Source organism: Marmota flaviventris, chromosome 11 (genome assembly GCF_047511675.1).
Source record: "Marmota flaviventris isolate mMarFla1 chromosome 11, mMarFla1.hap1, whole genome shotgun sequence".
Taxonomy (NCBI): domain Eukaryota; kingdom Metazoa; phylum Chordata; class Mammalia; order Rodentia; family Sciuridae; genus Marmota; species Marmota flaviventris.
Window position 1 is genome coordinate 93,279,837 of NC_092508.1, and position 22,115 is coordinate 93,301,951.

At 37.3% G+C, this 22,115-nt stretch overlaps 1 protein-coding gene across 1 annotated transcript in view; it reads right to left on the reverse strand.

Annotated features, from left to right (window-relative positions):
• Window positions 1-22,115, reverse strand: part of Ubxn4 (UBX domain protein 4) — a 36,164-nt gene extending 14,049 nt beyond the window's left edge. Inside the window, exons 1-6 of the mRNA XM_027936802.3 lie at window positions 21,935-22,115; window positions 13,000-13,102; window positions 10,288-10,316; window positions 9,465-9,583; window positions 8,138-8,315; window positions 2,811-2,904 (exon numbers count right to left, since the gene is read on the reverse strand). Of these exons, the coding sequence (XP_027792603.2) occupies window positions 2,811-2,904; window positions 8,138-8,315; window positions 9,465-9,583; window positions 10,288-10,316; window positions 13,000-13,102; window positions 21,935-22,016 (605 nt within the window). The 5' untranslated portion in view covers window positions 22,017-22,115. The remainder of the gene's footprint in view (window positions 1-2,810; window positions 2,905-8,137; window positions 8,316-9,464; window positions 9,584-10,287; window positions 10,317-12,999; window positions 13,103-21,934) is intronic.

Genomic DNA, 22,115 nt, shown 5'->3' on the forward strand with positions numbered 1-22,115 from the left:
ACAAAAAAATACCTAATGATTCTGAGCTAGGCATTGAAGCACACAACTGTAATTCCAGCTACTTGGGAGGCTAAAGCAGGAGAATTATTAAGTTTCGGCAACTTAATGAGAACCTATCTCAAAATAAAAAGGGCTGGGGATGTAGTTCAGTGGTGAAGTGCTGCTGGATACAATTCCTAGTACCCTAGTGGAGGGTTCGGGAGGAATTACTTAAGTCAGAATACCTTACAGGGCTGGAGATATAACTCACTTGTTAGAGTGCTTGCTTTGCATGCACAAGGCCCTGGGTTCAATCCCCAGTACCACAAAAATAAAAAATAAATCAGAGACTACTTTACCTTTTTTTTTGGTTTAAGGACTGTCAAATAATAGTCAGACTCTCCTGACCTGATTTGCATATTATAAAAGGTTAATAATATGCTCAAAAAAGAAAATGTGGCATCTTTAGAACAGAGCAATTAAAAAAAAAAACCATAATAGTTCTTTCACAGATAATAGTACAAATAATTTGGAATATGTCCTGAAGTGTCTTTATCTCAATTTGTGAAATATAACACACGAACAGTGTGTTTATGTATAAGAACTTTTCCTAATTTGAAATGGCATATTGAATTCCATTTGCAGAACCACACAGGCAGACACCAGCTGACATAATATTAACAAACAACAACAGAAACTTCTCTTATCCACTGCAACTAATAGCATTTGATCCTACCTCCACAATAAAGGGATATCCACCCAACCTGTTTTTAACCTTTGCCTCAAGTCTTCAAACCCTTTTTCAGATTTTCACTTCACTCCAAGGTGGTGCAAGTCAGGGTGCAAAATGGTTGGTCTGGTATTAGCAAACCAGAAACAGAAGAGAATAAACCTCTGAGAACTTGGGGGTCTCTGCTGCTATTCTTCCAAACTTACACTCTTTTCTCACGACCTTGAGAGATCCAGCCAGGTTTTTACTTATTACTAACACAACTCCAGTAACAATCAGAATGTAGGTTTTGTTAAAAAATGAAGCTGGGCTGGACGCAGTGTGGTGCAGCAGCTCGGGAGGTGGAAGCAGAAGGATCGCGAATTCAAAGCCAGCCTCAGCAATTTAGCGAGATGCTAAGAAACACAGTAAGAACCTGTCTCTAATAAAATACAAAACAGGGCTAGGGATGTGGCTCAGTAGTCGAGTGCCCCCAAGTTCAATCCCTGGTACTCAAAAAGAAAAAGAAAAAAAGAAGAAGCTAATCTTCACCAAGTCATGAGTGAACTCAGATTCGATATCACTGATCATTTCAAACACTTTCCCCAAAGTATTTTTTTTAATATTTATTTTTTAGCTGTAGTTGGACACAATACCTTTATTTTATTTATGTGATACTGAGGATCGAACCCAGGGCTTCGCACTTGCTAGACACGTGCTCTACCACTGAGCCACAACCCCAGCCCTCCCCAAAGTATTTATGTCAACAAGAAAATAAATTCCCGTAAGGTGTGTGTGTGTATGTGCGCGTACACTCAGAATTGAATCCAGGTAAGAACTCTAAAACTGAGCTACATTCCCAGATCCATCTGAAGAATTTTTAAACGTCCATATAACACTTAATGGCTTTAAGCCAGGATTAAAAATATTTCTCAGAGAATAAAATCATGGCCTTTGCAGGTAAATGGATGGAGTTAGAGAAGATAATGCTAAGTGAAGTCAGCCAATCCCAAAAATCCAAATGCCAAATATTTTCTTTGATATAAGGAGGCTAATTCACAGTGGGAGAGGGATAGGAAGCCTGGGAGGAACAGAGGGGTTGGAGGGGAAGGGAGAAGGCATGGGGTTATAAATGATGGTGGAATGTGATGATCATTATTATTCAAAGTACATGTATGAAGACACAAATTGGTGTGAATATACTTTGTATATAAACAGAGATATGGCTCTATATGTATAATAAGAATTGTAATGCATTCCACTGTCATACATAAATAAAAATAATAATAATTTTCTGCATACCCATTAACCCATAATCATATTGTATGGGCTCTCTCTCGTCCCCACATCATACCATAAAAAACTACAATTTGGGCTGTGGCTCAGTGGTGAAGCACTTGCCTAGCATGTGTGAGGCACTGGGTTCAATCCTTAGCACCACATAAAAATGAAACAAATAAAATAAAGGCATTGCTGTCCATCTATAACTACCAAAAAAAAAATAGAATCAGAAATTTGTGTCTGCTTATTAGACCAACCAACAGAAAAATGACACAGTATATAATAGCACTTATGCAGAACACAAGTTCCAGACAGTCATAAAATGAGCTGAAGTTTTTGCCCATCTGGAGCTAATGACAGAGAAAAAGGAAGTGACAGATGGAAACACACATACCAAATCACCAGTGAAAAAGGAATTCTTCGAATGATCAGACCAACAGCTGACTGATAATTTCAGATACACATGTCTTCTCTCTTAGAATGTAAACTTTATAAATACAAAGGTCAGGCAATCAAAAATTTCATCCCAAAATTCTAAAACTTCACTTGTGAAATATTAGTTTTCTTTCTTTCTTGGGGGGGGGGGGTACTATAGATTGAACTCAGGGCACTCAACCACTGAGCCACATGCCCAGCCATATTTTTGCATTTTATTTAAAGACAGGGTTTCACTCAGTTGCCTAGCCATTGCTTTGAACACGTGATCCTCCTGCCTCAGCCTCCCTAGCCGCTGAAATTACAGGTCTGCACCATGCCCAGCTAGCTTTTATTTAAATTAATGAAATAACTGAAAAACATTGCCTTTTAAAACAAAGTGCTACTTGCAAAAATAAGAGCAAACCTTTCCACTCTGACGGTGAGGTCCTCTGTAGGTCTTGGATTTGAACATCCACTAGGCTCCTGAGAGGGAGTAGTACGGTCTGAATTTTCTCCTCCTTAAATAAAAAAGAAATAAAGAGTAGAACATTCAATGCAACTTATAAAATTTTGTTTATTTGGGGGGGAGGGTACTGAAGATCTTATTCAGAGTTGTTTTACCACTGACTTATACTCTCAGATTTCCCCTATTCCCCCACCTTTTTATTTTAAAACAGGGTCTAAATTGTTGAGGCTGACTTTGAATTTGCAATGCTCCTGCCTCAGCCTCCCAAGTAGCCACAGGATTACAGGCATGCGCCATCATACCTGACTTTAATGTAATTTTTTTTTTAAAAAGAGAGAGAGAGAGAATTTTTTTTTAATTCTTTTTTTAAAATTAAATATTTATTTTTTAGTTTTTCGGCAGACACAACATCTTTGTATGTGGTGCTAAGGATGGAACCCGGGACGCACGCATGCCAGGCGAGTGTGCTACCGCTTAAGCCACATCCCCAGCCCCTTAATGCAATTTTTAAAAGGTTTAACCTTCTGGGTTATGACACCTGTTAATAATCTTGTTTCTTAAACATTTCCCCTAAGAAAAGAATAGCAGGTATGTAATAATTATCAATCCTGAAGTTTGGATCTGGATAAAATAAGGTATAAATGGAAATAAGGCAACTATCTGATTGAAGGTCACCAAAGTAAAGGTCAGGAATAAAACATGAATAGAGATCAGTTTTGCAGGAGGCATACATGGCCAGAGGTAAGCTTCACTCAAGAGCAGTGCTATATGGTATCTAAGCTGACCAATACATTAGCCACTGTATATATGTGGCTACTGAACACTTGAAATCAAGCTACTAATGGTGAAGGACTAAGTGTATAACTGTATTTATTTTTAAATAAAATAGTCTCACGTGGCTCTACGGTGTGGAATACTGTTACTCTAGACGTTAAGTATGATCTTTATATGACTCTAGACTACACTGGTCTGAAAAATTTGTTTCTGTTGACTGGAGTGATTCTTTAGAGAGTCTTTTTATATCTATACTAGTATTCTTTAAGGATTTCCAAAGGCTAGAAGATCCTGTCCTGTTCTAGAAGATAGTCATGGCCTCATACTTCCTTTTAGAACCTGTTGTGTCCCTTCTTAACATTTACCACCAACCTGTTTTTTCTTGACAGTTATGATCTTTGGAAGAGAAAGAACTACAGAACAGTGACTGGGACGCAAGTTTTGTGAAGTCACTTCAGTTATTTAATCTCTCTGTGTCTCATGTGCAAAATGGGGATAATAACTTCACACATTTGTTATGAGAAATATATATGTTAATACAATAAAATGCTCAGAACTACTAAGACTGGCATACAGTAACTCTTCAGTTACTAGGCAGCAACAGATATAATTAACATTACACCAAGTAAATCCAATGGTGTACATCTCATTTTTATTTTTTTGGTACCAGGGATTGAACCCAGGGGCACTTAACTACCAAGCCACATCTTCAGCCCTTTTTTTTTTTTTTTATATTTTCTTAGAGACAGGGTCTTGCCAAGTGGTTTAGAGCCTTGTTGAGTTGCTGAGGTTGGGTTTGAACTTTTGGTCTGCCTGCCTCAGCCTCTCAACTCACTGGGATTACAGGCATGCCCCACTGCATCTGGCTGTACATCTTCTAGGTAGCTGGCAATCAGCCATAGTGGGAGTAGGTACATTTGCAAATTACCAAATACCACAAGTAACGGTTTTAAGCTTCCACAGAACCTTTTGTTAAATATTTACTAGCACACTACTGAATATAATCTTTGGATAAGTAGTAGTAACCACTGGCAGCCAGCAATGTTCAATGGGAAATTAACTTTTTAGTAAATAAAATGAATGTCAAGGACATAATTATCATCAGCAACAAATTTAACAAAACTATTGAAAAAAAACTTATGAACAAGCTGGGGATAGAAAGTGCTGGATAGCAATTCAGTTACATGAATTTATGATCCATAATCAAAGGGAAATGGATAGATGTCATACAGAGGAAGATTTCTAATCATATATCAGAGTTCTATTTTCAGTATTTTATAAATGAATTAAAGTTGCACAACATTTATCTTTAACTTTAGGGTAACCCAAAAGTGGGTGGAAGTTAAATTTCTTTAACTGATAAATACTGAATGAAAAGTTCTGGAATGAAAAAGAAAACTCTATAAGCTAAGACAACTGATAACATCTAAACATAATGGAAAATATATTAGGGGAAATTCTAACTTTGGTTTAGAGTCAACTGGAATATCAGGTATAATATATCTCTTGATGGAAATATAAACCATCACCTACAAAGTAATCCTAACAGAAAGTACTAAAAAGGGAACTTGAATCTGATACAGCCTGTAGCTTTAACTATCCAATTTAGAGGAAATCAAAAGGGAAAGAGAAACATTTACATAATAACATGGGGATGCAGCAAAGTCCAAATTCTAGGAAACCAGAGGAAAAAAATGCCTAATAGTAGGAATCAATATATTAAAGACCTATTCAACCAATAGCAATGTATTAAATTAACTCAATTAAAAAAAAGACATAAATATTGCCCCAGATAGGTGATGATAAAAAGGAATTTACTAGCTAGGTGTGGTAAGCACATGCCTGTAATCCCATCAGCTCAGGAGGCTGAGGCAGGAGGATCAAAGCCAGCCTCAGCAAAAAGTGAGGTAGCTAAGCAACTCAGTGAGACACTGTTTCTAAATAAAATACAAGATAGGGCTGGGTATGTGATTTAATGGTTGAGTGCCCCCGAGTTCAATCCCCAGTACCAAAAAAAAAAAAAAAAAAAAAAAAGAATACAGAAAAATAACTGAACTCCGACTTTTATATTCAGCAAAAATATCCTTCCAGAATGAAAATAAGATACATTTTTAGATAAGACCTGCACAATACCAAATGCTAAAGGAAAATTTTCAGGCTGAAGGGAAATTATATCAGAGGAATCACATATCCTCAAAATGGAATGAAGAATTTAAGAAACATAAAAGGTTAATTGTTCTGTTGTAGACCTAAATGAACTATTTTCATAACAGAGTGTCCCAGTTCTGTATGCATTCAAAATTTGAAGAATCTGTGGGTGTAAAACCTCAAAATAAGACTGATAGCTGTTCTTCAAATATTCAAAATTGGTCCAGGTGCATTGGTGTAGGCCTGTAATCCCAGTGGTTCAGGAGGCTGAGATAGTAGGATCTAAGTCCAAAGCCAGACTCAGCAATTTAGCAAAGCCCTAATCAACTAACTCAGCGAGACCCTGAAAATACATTAAATACAAAAAAGGGCTACGGGGGCACTGGGGTTGCGGCTCAGAGGTAGAGTACTTGCCTACCATGTGAGAGGCACTGGGTTTGATCCTCAGCACCACATAAAAATAAAGATATTGTGTCCACCTATAACTAAAAAATAAATATTAAAAAAAGGGGGCTATGGGGCCAGGGTTGTGGCTCAGTGGTAGAGTGTTTGCCTAGCACGCATGAGGCACTAGGTTTGATCCTCAGCACCACATAAATAAAATAAATAAATAGGTGCAGGTGTTGTGTCCATCTTAAAAAAAAAAAAAAAAAAGACTATGGGTGTGGCTAAGTGCCTCTGGGTTCAATTCAATTCACAGTACAAAAATAAATAAATAAATAAATAAAATCAAAACTTCCGTAAAGCAGCAATGAAGTTAATGGGAAGCTACAGGGCATCAATCACAGAACTTTTTAAACATTTTTTATTTTTTAGTTGTAGTTAGACACAATACCTTTATTTTATTTAGTTATTGCTATATGGTGCTAAGGATCAAACCCAGGGCCCTGCATGTGCTAGGCGATCGCTCTACCACTGAGCCACAACCCCAGCCCTAGAACTTTTTTTTTTAAACTAAAGTTGTTCAAACATAGAATAGGCTTCTTAGCAAGGAAAAGATGAGCTTCCTATCACTGAACATTCAGATACAGAGAATGGTTTGACTTAATGATTTTTCAACTTCCTGATGCTGTGAAAGCACACACATTCATTAGAAAACACACTTCAAATTTGGATCTTTTTCTGGGCTAGTAATATACAATAACATTGTCTATGCTGAGTGGAATACACATCAACCCATAGCTCCCAGTCAGTCAATGATTATGAAGGTAAACCACTGTATTGATAAGTTATGGTGCTCAGTAGGTTAAGTATATTAAATGTCCTTTGGACTTAGTGTTTTTCAACTTGTGATGGGCCTATCAGAACATAATCCCATCTATAGAGGGGATGATTATCCACCTGGATGCTAGAGTAGGATTATATGTTAGGATAGTGATATTCTAACTTCATGATTTACCTACCTTTATGTTGCCTGATACAAAGCTTTTATACTATATAACTCTAATTCCAAATATATAATATAAAATTTCTCTTTTGCCTTTTCTACCAACCCTTTTGTAGTCATACCCTTTATTTCTATAGATGTTTCATATTTTTTATTCTAATTAAAAAAATAATACTTTTCCCTTTTAAGCGTGTATAGCATTTCAGATGTTACAAAAGCAACTATAAATAAATTAGTTCATTTGAATCTTTCAAAATTCTCTAGGCTGGAAGATATTTATAAAACTGCAAAATGTTACAATGACATTCCTTGAATTATATAAGCACAGCAGCAGAATTTACTATGGAGTACCTGAGAATGAAGGATACATTCTCTATCTTCTTCTGCCACTACATGACACAGATATAATTAAGACTACTCTAAAATTTAAAGTTGAAGGTAAAAAAAAGAAAAACAATGTCAACCAGCACAGTGGCACATGCCTGTAATCCCAGCTACTTAGGAAGCTGAGGGAGAGTTCAAAGCTAGCCTCAGCAACTTGGAAAGACCCTGTCTCAAAATAAAAAAGAATTGGAGTTGTAGATGAATGTAGAGCACCTCTGGGTACAATTCCTAGATTATAAAATACAACAATAATAAAACCTAAATATATGCACATATATTTAGGTATATATACGTATATATATTTACATATATAATTATACATACATATAATTACACACACATATATATATTTATACCTATATATACATGTTAGGCAAGTGCTCTACCATTAAGCTACAGTCCCAGCCCTTTAGTTTTAAAAATATTAATCCATGCTCTTTATTTTTTTTTGGTGCTGAGGATCGAACCCAGTGCCTCACGCATGCTAGGCAAGTGCTCTGCCATTAAACTACAGCCCCAGCCCAATCCATGCTCTTTAAAATACAGCAAAGGGATATTTCTATTATACCCAAAAAGGTATTCTAAAAATTACCTGTTGTAACATCTGACTTTGTATCAGGAGAAGTAGGTGGTGTCTCACAAAGCTCTGTATTTCTAGACTGGGAGTTTTCAGATGTGTCATTAGGTTCAAATGAGGCGGATGGAGTACACATTGAACTTTCTGACTGGCTGCCATTTGCCACTGATGTTTCACCTTTTAATGAGTGCATCTAGGGAGAAAATAAATAGGAATTTAATTAGCATATAAAAATCTGAATTTACCATGGCAGATGAGACTAAAATATGAGTTAAGCCAATTTGTACTAGAGATAAGTACTAAACTTTCATAAGTAGACAAATCTAAAATGAATAATCCTAAATATGTCAAAATTACATCATGGAATTCAATTGCAAGTTGGTAAGAGCATAAAAAGGTGTTATTAAATTCAAAGAAAAAGTTACAAGCTTATATTATTAGCCTCTTTCCCAAAGTGGATAGAAACAAGGAATTGAGTTTAAAGTCCTTAAGTCAGTCAAGCAATATATAGACAACAGGGCCTTAATGATAAAAACTCTCTCCTGCAACAAAATAATGGTGATATGCATTATGTGGTTAGGATCGGGGGCAAAAGAGAAAACTGAATAAGAAGTTACTCAAGTATTAGGTAAAGGCATCTGTATCTTCATAATGCTATTTTCAAAACCAATCCAGGTAGCCAGGCGTGCCAGTGCATGCCTGCAGTCTCAGCTACTTGGGAGGTTGGAGCAAGAGGATCACCTGAGCTCAGGAGTTCTAAGTCAGCCTGGGAAACATAATAGCTTCTCACTCCCTTTTTTTTTTTTGGTATAAGGGATTGAACCCAGGGATACTCAACCACCGAGTCCCATCCCCAGCCCGCCCCCCCTTTTTTTAAGAGAGAGAGAGAAAAATATTTAATATTTATTTTTTAGTTTTTTGGTGGACACAACATCTTTATTTTGTTTGTATGTGGTGCTGAGGATGCCAGGCGAGCGCGTTACTGCTTGAGCCACATCCCCAGCACCCCCAGTCCTTTTTTAAAAACGATTTTCTTTAGAGACAAGGTCTCACTGAGTTGCTTAGCGCCTTGCTAAGTTGCTGAGGCTGGCTTTGAACTTGCTATCCTCCTGCCTCAGCCTCCCGAGTTGCTGAGATTACAGGTGTACACCACCACACTTGGGTTAAACAACACCTATTAAAACAAAAAGAACAGTCCAGGAAGATGGTCTTTATACTTTTTAAGTTTAATAGTATAGCAGATTCTTTATACAGAGGGTCTCTAAAAATATTCCAATGTCAAACTCTTGATAAAAGATCAATTTCCTGTATTTATGCAAAAAACAGTTCTATTCCTCCTCACCTGTCGGACTTTGTGAATTCTTGTAACAAGTTCATCTGCAGAAATACTTCCAGCTATTACTTCCAAAGGGATTCCACTGTCTCCAATAAAGAAACTGGATGGAACACATACTACAGGATCTGTAGTTTAATTAAGTCTAACAATTCATGTGAAACAAAAGGATAATTTCTGGAAACATTACTGATAACTTATTCTTGTGAATTTCATAATACAATCCACTAACACGTTTATAAAATAATTTCAACTACCATAACTATAGTGTATGTGGTAAATAAAATGATTTATGATTTACTTATTTTTATACTGAGGACTGAACCCCAGGGGAGTTTTACCACTGAGCTAAATGCCAATTCATTTTAAAACAGGGCCTTTAAGTTGCTAATAAGCTCAAACTTAGAATTCTCCTGCCTCAGCCTCCCAAATTGCTGGGATTACAGTCATGTGTCACGGCACCTGGCTATAATTGAAGACATACTCCCCATTCTTCTCCATTGTGATATATATATATATATATATATATATATATATATATATATATATATATACTTTCTACCAGCTGCCTCTTGACAGCTACTTCTAATATTTCAACCAAATTGTTCCATGTGGCTTTTTAGATATTCACATTAAAAGAACAAACTGTATTCTCCCATTAAACACATGTATTATCTCAAAGGACACTTTGTAATATGTTTCTGAAACTAAGAATTTAAGGTTTTCTGAATAAAAAACCACAATTACTAAATTTTATGAATTAGCCAAAAGAAAGGTAAATGTGTAAATTGTGTTAGTATCATATAAAACCAATTGTTCATTGAAAGGATACAAATTTGTGAAAATTGTAGGCAGGCTTCACTGTAAAACAAAATGGAAGAGAAGAATCACTAGATGAATGCAACTATTTCTCAAAACTGTTTTTTTAATAAAACTTATTGTATCAGTCACAACTCTTTTTTCTGAAATTAATGGCTAAAAGCAAAAATTGTAACTCTGATTTCATAAAACTTTTTGGGGTTTATTTTTCTTATAATTTTCAGATTAAAAAAATCATTTGCTCTTATAACTGACAAAACTGGATTTATTCAGTATCTACCATGATGCTTCTTCAGCAGCAAGTATACCTGAATACAAAATTTAACCTGTAACAAGATAGAATTATGACTTACTTGTGCATGTGAACATAATATTCTGAAACAACAAAGGATTCCAAAAAACCTAAATATCCACCAATAAAAACTGATTAATTATACAATCACAAAAAGGAAAAAGGTATAGAAAAGTGGATGAACGCCACCATTTTTGTAAAAAACGGGAAGAATTTTCTTAATTTGGTTGTCCCCAGAGAAGGGAACTGGGTGGTTAGGAATGGGAAAGACTAACACCAATAAGATATTAATTAATGTAGAGTAATGTAGATTGATTCCAAGAATTAAGTCTCATGTCTTCCATATTTCCAACAAACCCTTATATTCTTCCTGCCATTCGTGATGCTAAGAGGTGCTTTTTGGAAAACAATAGACAATATAAATAAAATGATATGATGTATTTGACTGATTCTGTTTTCAAAAAACAAAATAACAACAACAACAACAAAAAACACAACAGGGGACTGGGGCTGTAGCTCAGTGGCAGAGCACTTGCTAGCATGTGTGAGGCACTGGGTTCGATACTTAGCACCACATAAAAATAAACAAAATAAAGGTATTTTGTCTATCTACAACTACAAATAAACAGGGATGGAAATATAACTCAGTGGTATAGCACTTGCCCAGCACATGCAAGACCCTAGGTTTGATCCCCTTGCCCCCCCCCCCCAAAAAAAACAAAGAAACAAAAACCCTAGTATAGGGCTGGGGTTGTGGCTAAGCGGTAGAGCGCTCACCTAGCATGTGCGAGGCCCTGGGTTCGATCCTCAGCACCACATAAAAATAAATAAATTAAATAAAGGTATTGTGCCCAACTACAACTAAAAAATAAATATTTAAAAAAATAATTAATACAGCTCAACAAATGTAGTTTGGTGAGCTGGGGATATAGCTCAGTTGGTAGAATGCACAAGGCATGTGGGTTCACACACACACACACAAAGTAATTTGGGAACTGCTGAATAAGGCAGGCCATACTATAGTTTTAATTGTAATATTTTTGTTAATGTAGAAATTTTTAAAAAATATTTCCTTTAGTTGTACATGGGCACAATACCTTCATTTTATTCATCTTTTTGTATGTGGCGCTGAGGATTGAACCCAGTGCTTCACACATGTGAGGCAAGCACTCTAACGCTGGGCCACACAACCCCAGCCCCAATGTGGAAAATTTCTAAATAAAAAAGTTTAAAAGCCCAAAGTTTAGTTAAACATTTTCATCTTGTGATTTTTAAACACATTATTTATTCTGATATTATCAATATCAAAAGGCAGGAATACCACTGTGTAATTGCTAATGAGTTACTCTTCCTAGGTAGCGATCACTATTGACTTCTAACATCACACAGAAAGATAACAAGGTATTATAGCACTATCTAAAAAGTGATCTTAAAGGGGGGAGGACGAACCTGAATCTATCTACCAATTTATAGAAAACAGGGGACAGAAGAACTAAGGAATAGAGTAACTGTACAGAATAAATGATTTACTTTTTCAAAACAAATTACAAAGTAAAAAGAGGTGAAGGAGAAGTCAACAGACTAAAAGACTTCAGAAAGATCCAAATGATCCTGAATCAAAAGAACTATGATACATCAATTAATAAAACTATGACTTTGATAAGAAAGTTGAAAATGATTATTAATAAAATTAAATAATTATGAGTTTGTTTCTGAAGTATCACAGTTAAGTTTAAAAAATTAAGCACTGTTATCCTTCAGACACACGGAAATATTTATAGATGAAGTGATGTGATGACTATGATTTCTTTCAAAAGCATATGGTTGGCCTGGGGTTGTGGCTCAGAGGAAGAGTGCTCACCTAAGCATGCGTGAGGCACTGGGTTCGATCCTCAGCACCACATTAAAAAAATAAATAAATAAAGGTATTGTGTCCACCTACAACTAAAAAATAAATGTTAAAAAAAAAAAAAAGCATATTGGATGCCTGGTGTGGTGGCACACACTTGTGGATATTTTGTATTATGAAGGATCTATAAATGTCCCTATCCCTTTGGAATTAAATAGCTCCATCCCCAAAAATAGGTTCCAAGAAAGTGAAGAGATATCACTCACTTGCAGAGGTATTCAATATATGGCTTACACTTAGTTCCAAGTTCTTGGAAGCTAGAGACCACAATTCTTTTGCATTCCTGCTACATGTTACATGGCTGCTCAGTAAACTTAAAAAACCTGAGATTTTTTTTCAGCTAGATGCAATGATGAATTTGGAAAAAAAAAAACCAACAATTAGAATTTCAGTTCTCACTATGCCTTAGATACCTACAAACATGACATCAGCATTCTTATAGTCCAAGAGTAAAATCTGTGAATCACAACAAAAAACCACAATTATCAAATAAAAGAAATGAAAATATTAAAGCATAAGCAAACCTTTTGGTATCGATTTTAATAGCAACAAAACTGTTTGAAGATGCTTCTGTCACTTTCTCATCTTCCCAACTTGCAGCCATCTCTGTAGACTGCTCATCATCACCTGTAAAACATTTTAAGAATTCTTAAAATATACAGCCAAGATTTGCTGAGTCCGAATTATTTTTTCTGGAAAACCGTGACTTCAAATAAAATATAATATCATATGTAAAAATCCATCAAGGGCTGATGATACAACTCAGTGGTAAAGCATTTGCCTAGCCTGCACAAGGCCCTGAATTCGATCCCCAGCACCACACACACAGAAATCCACTGCTGACTTATATGTTGAGAATATTTACCTACTCACATTTTTTTAACCTTATACCTTTATTTTCTTTTGGTATTTATTTATTTATTTTTATTGGTTGTTTTGTTTTTTTTTTTAAATGTGGTGCTGGATATTGAATCCAGTGCCTCACGTGTGATAGGCAAGCATTTTATCACCGAGCCACAAACCCTAGCCCCTACCTACTCATTTTTATAAACTGCTTTCTTCCAGTATGCACCTCCTTCCCTAATTCAATCTACCCTTTGCCTTCCCTATCTCAGGTATCTGTTTATGGTAACTCCATCCTTTCAGTCCTAAGGCCAAAAACCTTAGTTAAACTGGGCATAGTGGTATGTGCCTGAAGTCCCAGATACTTGGAAGGCTGAGACAGGAGCACTGCTTAACCCAAGAGTCAGAGGTTGGCCTGGACAACTCAACAAAACAAAACAAACAGGTCTGGGGATAATTGCCTACCATGTATGCAAAAACAACAAAACATTCCCAGTTTTCCAAGGATTCTTCATACTGCTTTTCATATTTTTTTTGAGAATTTTAATATTTTATTTTATTTTTTAGTTTTCGGCGAACACATCTTTGTTTGTATGTGGTGCTGAGGATTGAACCCGGGCCGCACGCATGCCAGGCGAGTGCACTACCGCTTGAGCCACATTCCCAGCTCCCATGCTTTCCATATTGGCTGCACCAATTTGCAGTCCCACCATCAATGTATGAGTGTGCCCTTTTCCCCACATCCTTGCTAACACTTATTGTTGTTTGTATTCTTAATAGCTGCCATTCTGACTGGAGATGAAATTTTAGAGTAGTTTTCATTTGCATTTCTCTAATTGCTAGAGATGAACATTTTTTCATATATTTATTGGTTGACTGTATATCTTCTTCTGAGAAGTGTCTGTTCGGTTCCTTGGCCCACTTATTGATTGGGTTATTTGTTTTTTTTGGTTTTTTATATATTCTTTATATATTTTTTTAGTTCTTTATATTCTGTAGAGATTAGAACTCTATCTGATGTGCGTGTGGTAAGAACTTGTTCCCAATTAGTACGCTCTCTATTCACCTCACTGATTATTCCTTTTTGCTGAGAAGAAGCTTTTTAGTTTGAATCCATCCCATTTATTGATTCTTGATATTCATTCTTGTGCAATAGCAGTTTTATTAAGGAAGTTGGGGCCTAGACCAACACGATGGAGATTTGGGCCTATTTTTTTTTTTTTAATAGATACAGTGTCTCTGGTTTAATTCCTAAGTCTTTGATCCACTTTGAATTGAGTTTTGTGTATGGTGAGAGATAGGGGTTTAATTTCATTTTGTTGCATATGGAGAATCCTTGGAAAACTGGGAATGGAAACACCATTTGACCCAGCTATCCCACCCCTTGGTCTATACCCAAAGAACTTAAAAACAACATACTACAGATGAAGCCAGATTTAAAGATAGGTAGTTAGTGTAGTTAGGTAACTCGGGTCAAACTGAAAATGAAGGCCATGTTGAGAATGAAGTCTGGGAAAAGCAGAACAACTTTTGGAATGTTAATGTCCCCAAGGCCCAGAGCCCATCCCAAAGAAATGTTAATGAAACAGCTCCCAGCAAACTTTAAGATGCTGACCCAAAAGTCCTTCCTGCCCAGATTACTCCTTTGGCCCACCTGTGCCCCACCCTTCCAGCCTTCCCATCTACATTCCATCACTGAAAGATAACAGAACAAAGGATGGGAATGGGGGGGGGAACTAGATGAAGACCTTAGCTATAAAAAGGGGAAGACATCACCCTTCTATGGCTTCCACCTCCTGGGTCTCCTTCTTCCTCCAGGGAGAAGTCTTTTCTAACGTCCTTTAATAAAGCCTCTACTTTCCACTCTAAACTTGCCTGGGGGAGGGGGGCTGGGGATGTGGCTCAAGTGGTAGCGCGCTCGCCTGGCATGCGTGCGGCCTGGGTTCGATCCTCAGCACCACATACAAAAAAAGATGTTGTGTCCGCCGAAAACTGAAAAATAATTTAAAAAAAAAATAAACTTGCCTCGGTGTGCTTCTCTGGTGTTATACTTCAACACTGGGGAAGCAAGGACTCGTCAAGGGTAACACAGGGACACAGCCACATCAATGTTTATATACAGCAGCACAATTCACAATAGCTAAACTGTGGAACCAACCTAGATGCCCTTCAGTGGATGAATGGATAAAGAAAATGTGGTACATATACATAGTGGAATATTATTCAGTATTAAAAGAGAATAAAATGTGCAGGTAAATGGATGGAGGCAGAGAATATAATGCTAAGTGAAATAAACCAATCCCCCCCCCAAAAAAAACAAATGCCGAAGGAAGTCTCTGATTTAAGGATTCATAACACGCTGGGGGGGGGCAGGGGGGAGGATTAAAAGAACTCTATAGATAGGACAAAGGGGAGGGAGGAGAAGGGAGGGGACAAAAAGGGGTAGGAAAGAGGGTGGAATATGATGGTCATCATTATCCTAAGTACATATATGTAGACATGAAGGATGTGATTCTACTTTGTGTACAACCAAAGATATAAAAAATTGTGCTCTTTATGTGTAATATGAATTGTAATGCATTCTGTTGTCATATATAATTAAAATAAAATTTTAAAAAAATAAAGTGAAAAAAACAAAAACAAAACAAATCAACTTTAGTTGTCCTTGACTCCAGTTGACCATCTCCAAAATATACTTGGAATGTAACTATTTCTTACCACTTCCACAGTACCACCCTAATCCAAGCTACATATTTCAGCTAAAATAGCTTCCTAACTGGTCTCCCTGCTGGGTCTATTAACATAGCAACTTTCTTTACAAAGAAAAGATTATATCATCCCTTTCTCAAATTTGTACAATAACTCCCCATTTTTCCCAAAGTAAAAGCCAAAGTCTTCATAAGGGCCATCGGCTCTATACACGGAGCTTCTAATTTACCTCTCTGAATTCATTTCCCATTTTCTTTCTTTTTTTTTTTAAGAGAAAGAGAGAATTTTAATATTCATTTTTAAGTTTTCGGCGGACACAACATCTTTGTTTGTATGTGGTGCTGAGGATCGAACCCAGGCCGCACACATGCCAGGCGAGCGCACTACCGCTTGAGCCACATCCCCAGCTCCCATTTGCTTTCTTGTTATTCCTTTCTTTTCTATTCTCAAATACAAAAGGCACTCCAGATTTCTGGTCTTCGATCAGCTGCTTTGAATTTTCTTCCCCAAATATCTACATGGTTTACTCTCAATTCTCTTTACCTCTCTGATCAAATATCACCTACTCAGTAAAGTCTTCTGTAATTTCCACCTACAAATTATATCCTCAGATACTTGCAAAGCTCTCTTATCTTGTTTTTTTTTTTTTTCAGTATTACCTATCATTTTCTAATATACTATGTGTTTTACATTTACTGTTTATTATCCTTTTCCTCCAGCAAGAAAGTTCCACGAGAGCAAAAATTATTTTCCATGTTATAAATTCAAATCCCTAAAAGAGAACTTAGCATATAGTAAATACTCAGCATATAGTAAGCACTCAATAAGTATTCAACAAAATGAATAGCTAAACTTCTGGCACAGTAAGAATCTTACTCTAACGTACAGTCTTAAATAAACAAGCCAATAACCTAAATGTCAAAAACGTAAGTTCCTTCTTCATATTTTACCTGATTCTATTTACCAAAAAGAACCAATATTAACAGTTTGGTAAGTATTAAGGCTAAATATTAGCCAGGCATGGTAGCACATGCCTGTAATTCCCGTGGCTCAGGAGGTTGAGGCAAGTTCAAAGCCAGCCCCAGCAACAGCAGGGGGCTAAGCAATTCAGTGAGACCCTGTCTCTAAATAAAATACAAAATAGGGCTAGGGATGTGGCTCAGTGGTCTAGTGTCCGAGTTCAATCCCTGGTACCTCTCCACAAACAAACAAACAAACAAAAAATGAAACATTGTCTGCTCTCTTTGGGGCTTAAAATCTAACAGTATAAAAAAAATTTAAACAAGTGGACAACTATAAATGCTTACAGTAATAAATACTATTAAAAAAAAAAGAACTAAAAGAAAATGACAAGAGACCTCTTTCCAATTGTCAGGGAAACTTTTTCTAAGGTAACATTTAAGTTAAGACCTAAAGAATGAAAAATCTGGGCTGGGATTGTGGCTCACTGGTAGAGCATTCGTCTAACAACTGTGAGGCCCTGCTGGCTTCAATCCTCAGCATAAAATAAATAAATAAAATAAAGGTATTGTGTCAAATTATTTCTTAAAAAAAAAAAAAAGAAAGAAAGAAAAAATCTAAGTCAAGCACCAGAGTTCCCCAACCAGAAGAAATACATATGCATGGAAAGGCTAAGGAACACTGTGACTGCCAGTTCAATGGGGAGCACAAGATGAGTTAAAGAGTCAAAGATGACTCCCAAGGGCTGGGGTTGTGGCTCAGTAGTAAAGTGCTTGCCTAGCATATGTGAGGTACTGGATTTGATTCTCAGCACTGCATATAAATAAATAAAACATCCATCAACAACTAAAAAAATTAAAAAAAAAAAAAAAGATGACGACTCCCACACTTATGATTTATCCAACTGAATGTACACTGGCCACTGAGAAATTTCACGCTGGGAGAGAAAAACATATACTTTTAGGCTTGAGAATCGACTGTGAGGGATCTAAATGAGGATGTCACTAGAAGTGGCTAGAAGTATGGATGTGTTTGTGAGGTTCCCTCACCTATAATGTACCATGTGGTCAGGATCCCTAACTCCACAATCCCATTGCTAGCCTTCTGGGGGCAACAGCTGCCACAACAGCAGAGACAGAAAGTTGAATAAAACTTTCAACTCAGACCTTTTTTAATACTTACTACCCAGTGCAATAACCAATTGTCAACTTTATTATCTTTAGTTTCTTATTCTATTTATCACTCTATGAAGTTAGATGGGCCTATGATTTTAGGAGAAAACAATGTATCCTTGATAGTATTAGCAGTATCCAAAAGCATTTAAATTCTGAAGCAAGTTGCACACCTTTGTATAGCCTGCCCTTCCAATCTAAAAGATCAAATTGCTTAAAACTTAGTAATAGGGTCTATATTAACAAACAACAAAAATCAAACAAAACCCCCCCAAACAAAATGAAAAACAATAAGTGGTGTCTGATATTAACAAATTTAATCCTGCCTCAGGACACCAGTTAGTGAATAGAAATATACCTTCACTCCACACTCCTTGCTGGATTACTGCAACAAAACCAAATTATCTTGCTTTACCTCTTTCAATTTAAACAGTTACAACTGAAAATCCTTATTAATTTGCTGGCTAAAGTAGCAATAATCTTTCTAGTTTCCTAACATCGACTGTACAACATTCTTTAATTCATCCATGAAAATGTCATTAGAGGGTAGGGGGTTGTAGCTCAGTGGCAGAGTGCTTGCCTAGTCTATGTGAGGCACTGGGTTCAACGCTTAGCACCACATAAAAATAAGCAAAGAAAATAAAGGCATTCTGTCTATCTGTAATGAAATTTTTTTTAAAAATTTCATTAGAGGGGCTGGGGATGTGGCTCAAGCGGTAGTGTGCTCGCCTGGCCTGCGTGCGGCCCAGGTTCAATCCTCAGCACCACATACAAACAAAGATGTTGTGTCCGCCAAAAACTAAAAAATAAATACTAAAAATTCTCTCTCTCTCTTTAAAAAAAAAAAAAATTCATTAGATAAAGCCAGGTGGTACATGCCTATAATCTTAAATATTGGGAGGCTAAGCAGGAACATCATTTGAGACCAAGAGTTGGAGGCCTGCCTGGGCAATATAGCAAAACCCAGTCTAAAAATACCAAAAAAAAAAAAAAAAAAAAAAAAAAGCAAATTTCATTAAATAAAAACAACTCACCTAAAATGTCTCCCACTTGAATAGTTCTATGAACCAAACTATACTCTTGAGATCACTCCTTCTAACCATAAGGATATTTTATTACATTGCTATCTTATTGTTGTGGGTCTCAAATCTAAGAAAATCATGGCAGTTCTGGATATATTGTTCAAAGTTATGAACAAAACTCTACGCAATCTGAAAGTGTTGCAGTTTTATGAGTACACGGTGTCTACATATTCCTAGAGTAACACTAATCCTACTTAGTATTGGGGATTAACCAGTAAAACTCTAGAAAAGCTAACTATATTTTGGAACAGATCAAGAGACAGATCTTGTCAACAATCTTTCAACATTCAACAGAGTTGTTAATATTCTCAATCCATGTAATACCTGCTCATCAGTATCAAAACCCATAACTTTATTCCAAAGACTTACAATAGTCTTTGGGTTTCTAAATATTTGTTAATCAAATCTAGCATTTTGGGCTAAGGATGTCACTCAGTGTTAGAACACTTGATCAGTGTAGGAGGCCCTGGGTTTCATGGCTAACACTAAAAAAAATAAATAATTATTAATATTTCTTTTTTCAAATTAACTACCTCAAGAATGTCTTTTAGGAATGTTTAGATATCACCAATTATTTTCTGTTAAAAAATATGACTACCATAGTCCTAGATTTCATTTCTACACCAGTTTAAATTATTAAATAACCTATACCTGTTCAGTTTTTTGTCTTAAACAAAAGGTGCTGGGCACTGTGGCACAGGCCTGTAATCCCAAATACCTTTGAGGCTGAGACAGGAGGACTGAAGTCAGCCTAGGCAACTTAGCAAAATCCTGTCTCAAAATAAAAAGGGCTAGGGCTGGGGCTGGGATTGTGGCTCAGCCATAAAGAGCTCACCTAGCATATGTAAAGCCTTGGGTTCAATCCTCAGCACCACATAAAAAAAAATAAAATATGTGTCCAATTACAACTAAAAAATAAATTTTAAAAAAATGGTGAGGATGTAGCTGGTGATAGAATGCCTCTGGGTTCAATCCCATTTGGGGGGTGGGGCACACTTTTTTTTGAAGTTAACAAATAAGATGTAAATTTGGGGCTCAGTGTAGAGTGCTTGCCTAGCAAACGTGAGGCATTGGGTTTGATCCTCAGCACCACATAAAAATATAAATAAATAAAATAAAGGTATTGTGTTCATCCACAGCTAAAAATAAAAAAAATCAAAAAGATGTAAAATTTTCACATGTGTGACACTGATATAAGCCACTTTATGACTGTGGACCCAAGTTCCTCATCCATAAAACAGTGATGATAAAACCTGTTTTACCTACCACAAGGATCAATTGAGATTTTATGTGAGAAACAATTTAAAGTGCCATAAACCTATTACTGAACTCATAATAAGCATAATGTCAACAATTTCACTTCATTTTTACCCATGTTTTTCCCAACTGCATTATAGCAGTAATTTATGAAAAATATAACATAACCCCAGAACAGACAGCCAATAAAAACTATGCAGCTCTTCTAATTAACAGCAATAAAAATTTAGCACAACGAAACAATTAATATTCCAAATTTAATGCTAGAATTCATTTTCAGCAACATGCTCTATATTTCAAGGAATAAAGGTCTAAGAACTACTAAGAGATATTAGGAAAGTTACCACTAAACCGTTACTAAACAAGTAGCTGAAGAAATATACCTCAAATTAACAGTGGTTACAAAGGAATGACAATGCGCAAAACCACAGCGGCAGGCGGTTTACTGTAAATCTACAAAATTTCAGTGATAAAACAGATGCATATGGAGCAAAATAACACAGTGCGCAATATATGGTAAATTAATTAGTACATGTTCTAGAAAACACTGTTAATTTTAGGCTAGGAAAACAGTGGGAAGAACCACAGATTTCATTAGTACTTCTTTTAAACCAAATGTGAAATACAAAAAATTCTAAAAATCAACTTGCAATAAAGTAGTTATTCCATCTTAGATCACCCCCTCAGCACTATCATTAAAAATTTTTTAAACCTCTACCAAGCTCAAAAGTTTTCGTTTCAGGTGTTAACACAGTAACCCCAGCAACCGTGAACATCAGGTGGTTTCTCTTTGTTGCTTACCGATGACACAGCTTTCTTCCTCAGTCCATTACTAATTAGGATCCCAATCACTTGCCTACGGCCTGTTCTCACCCCCACCTGCACAGGGGAACTGAAGGGCGTCCAAGCATTCCGATGAGGGACTGAGGGACTAAGGGACTCGGAGGGGCGCGGGATGGGGGCTTTGGGGGTCCGCCCGCGTCGGCTCCTCTAGAGGAGCGGGTGAGAGCCTCGGCGGGGACGAGCGCAGCTAGGGGCTGAGGGCCTCGCTCTCGCGTCGACTGGCCGAGTGCAGGGAGGTTTCGGCGGGGCTCAGAGTGCTTTAGGGGCCAGGCCCAGACGGTGCCTCCCGCCTCGGTGCCGGGAGAGGTGAGCGGAGGGGCGGGCCTGCTGCATCCCAAACGGACCGCGGAGGCGCTGAGAGGCCGCCCGGGCCTCTCGGGGCACTGAGAAAAGACTGGGGACGCCTGGGGTCCAAGAGCTGGGTGCCTGGAGGAACCTGGAGGCAGGGCTGCATCTGTGCCTGGGCGCGGGATGTCAGGCTGCGTAAGCCAGTGTATCCAGGAGTAAAGACCTGCGCCTGAGGCAAAGCAGAGGGCGAAAGTAGGCCCAAGGGGGGTGTCCCAGCCGCATCTCGAACCCTCCCCCCACCTCACCTGCCACAAACACCACGAAGACCGCGCCGCTCCTCTTAGCCGACGCGATGGCGGCGGGAATGGCGCCCTGGAACCACAGCATCGCTCCCCTCGGGCCCTGGAACTCGCTCCGTTTGTAGTCACAGCAGTACTGGAGCTGGCCCCGCCCTCCCCCTTCGTCGGGCCCCGCGGCCCCCGCCTC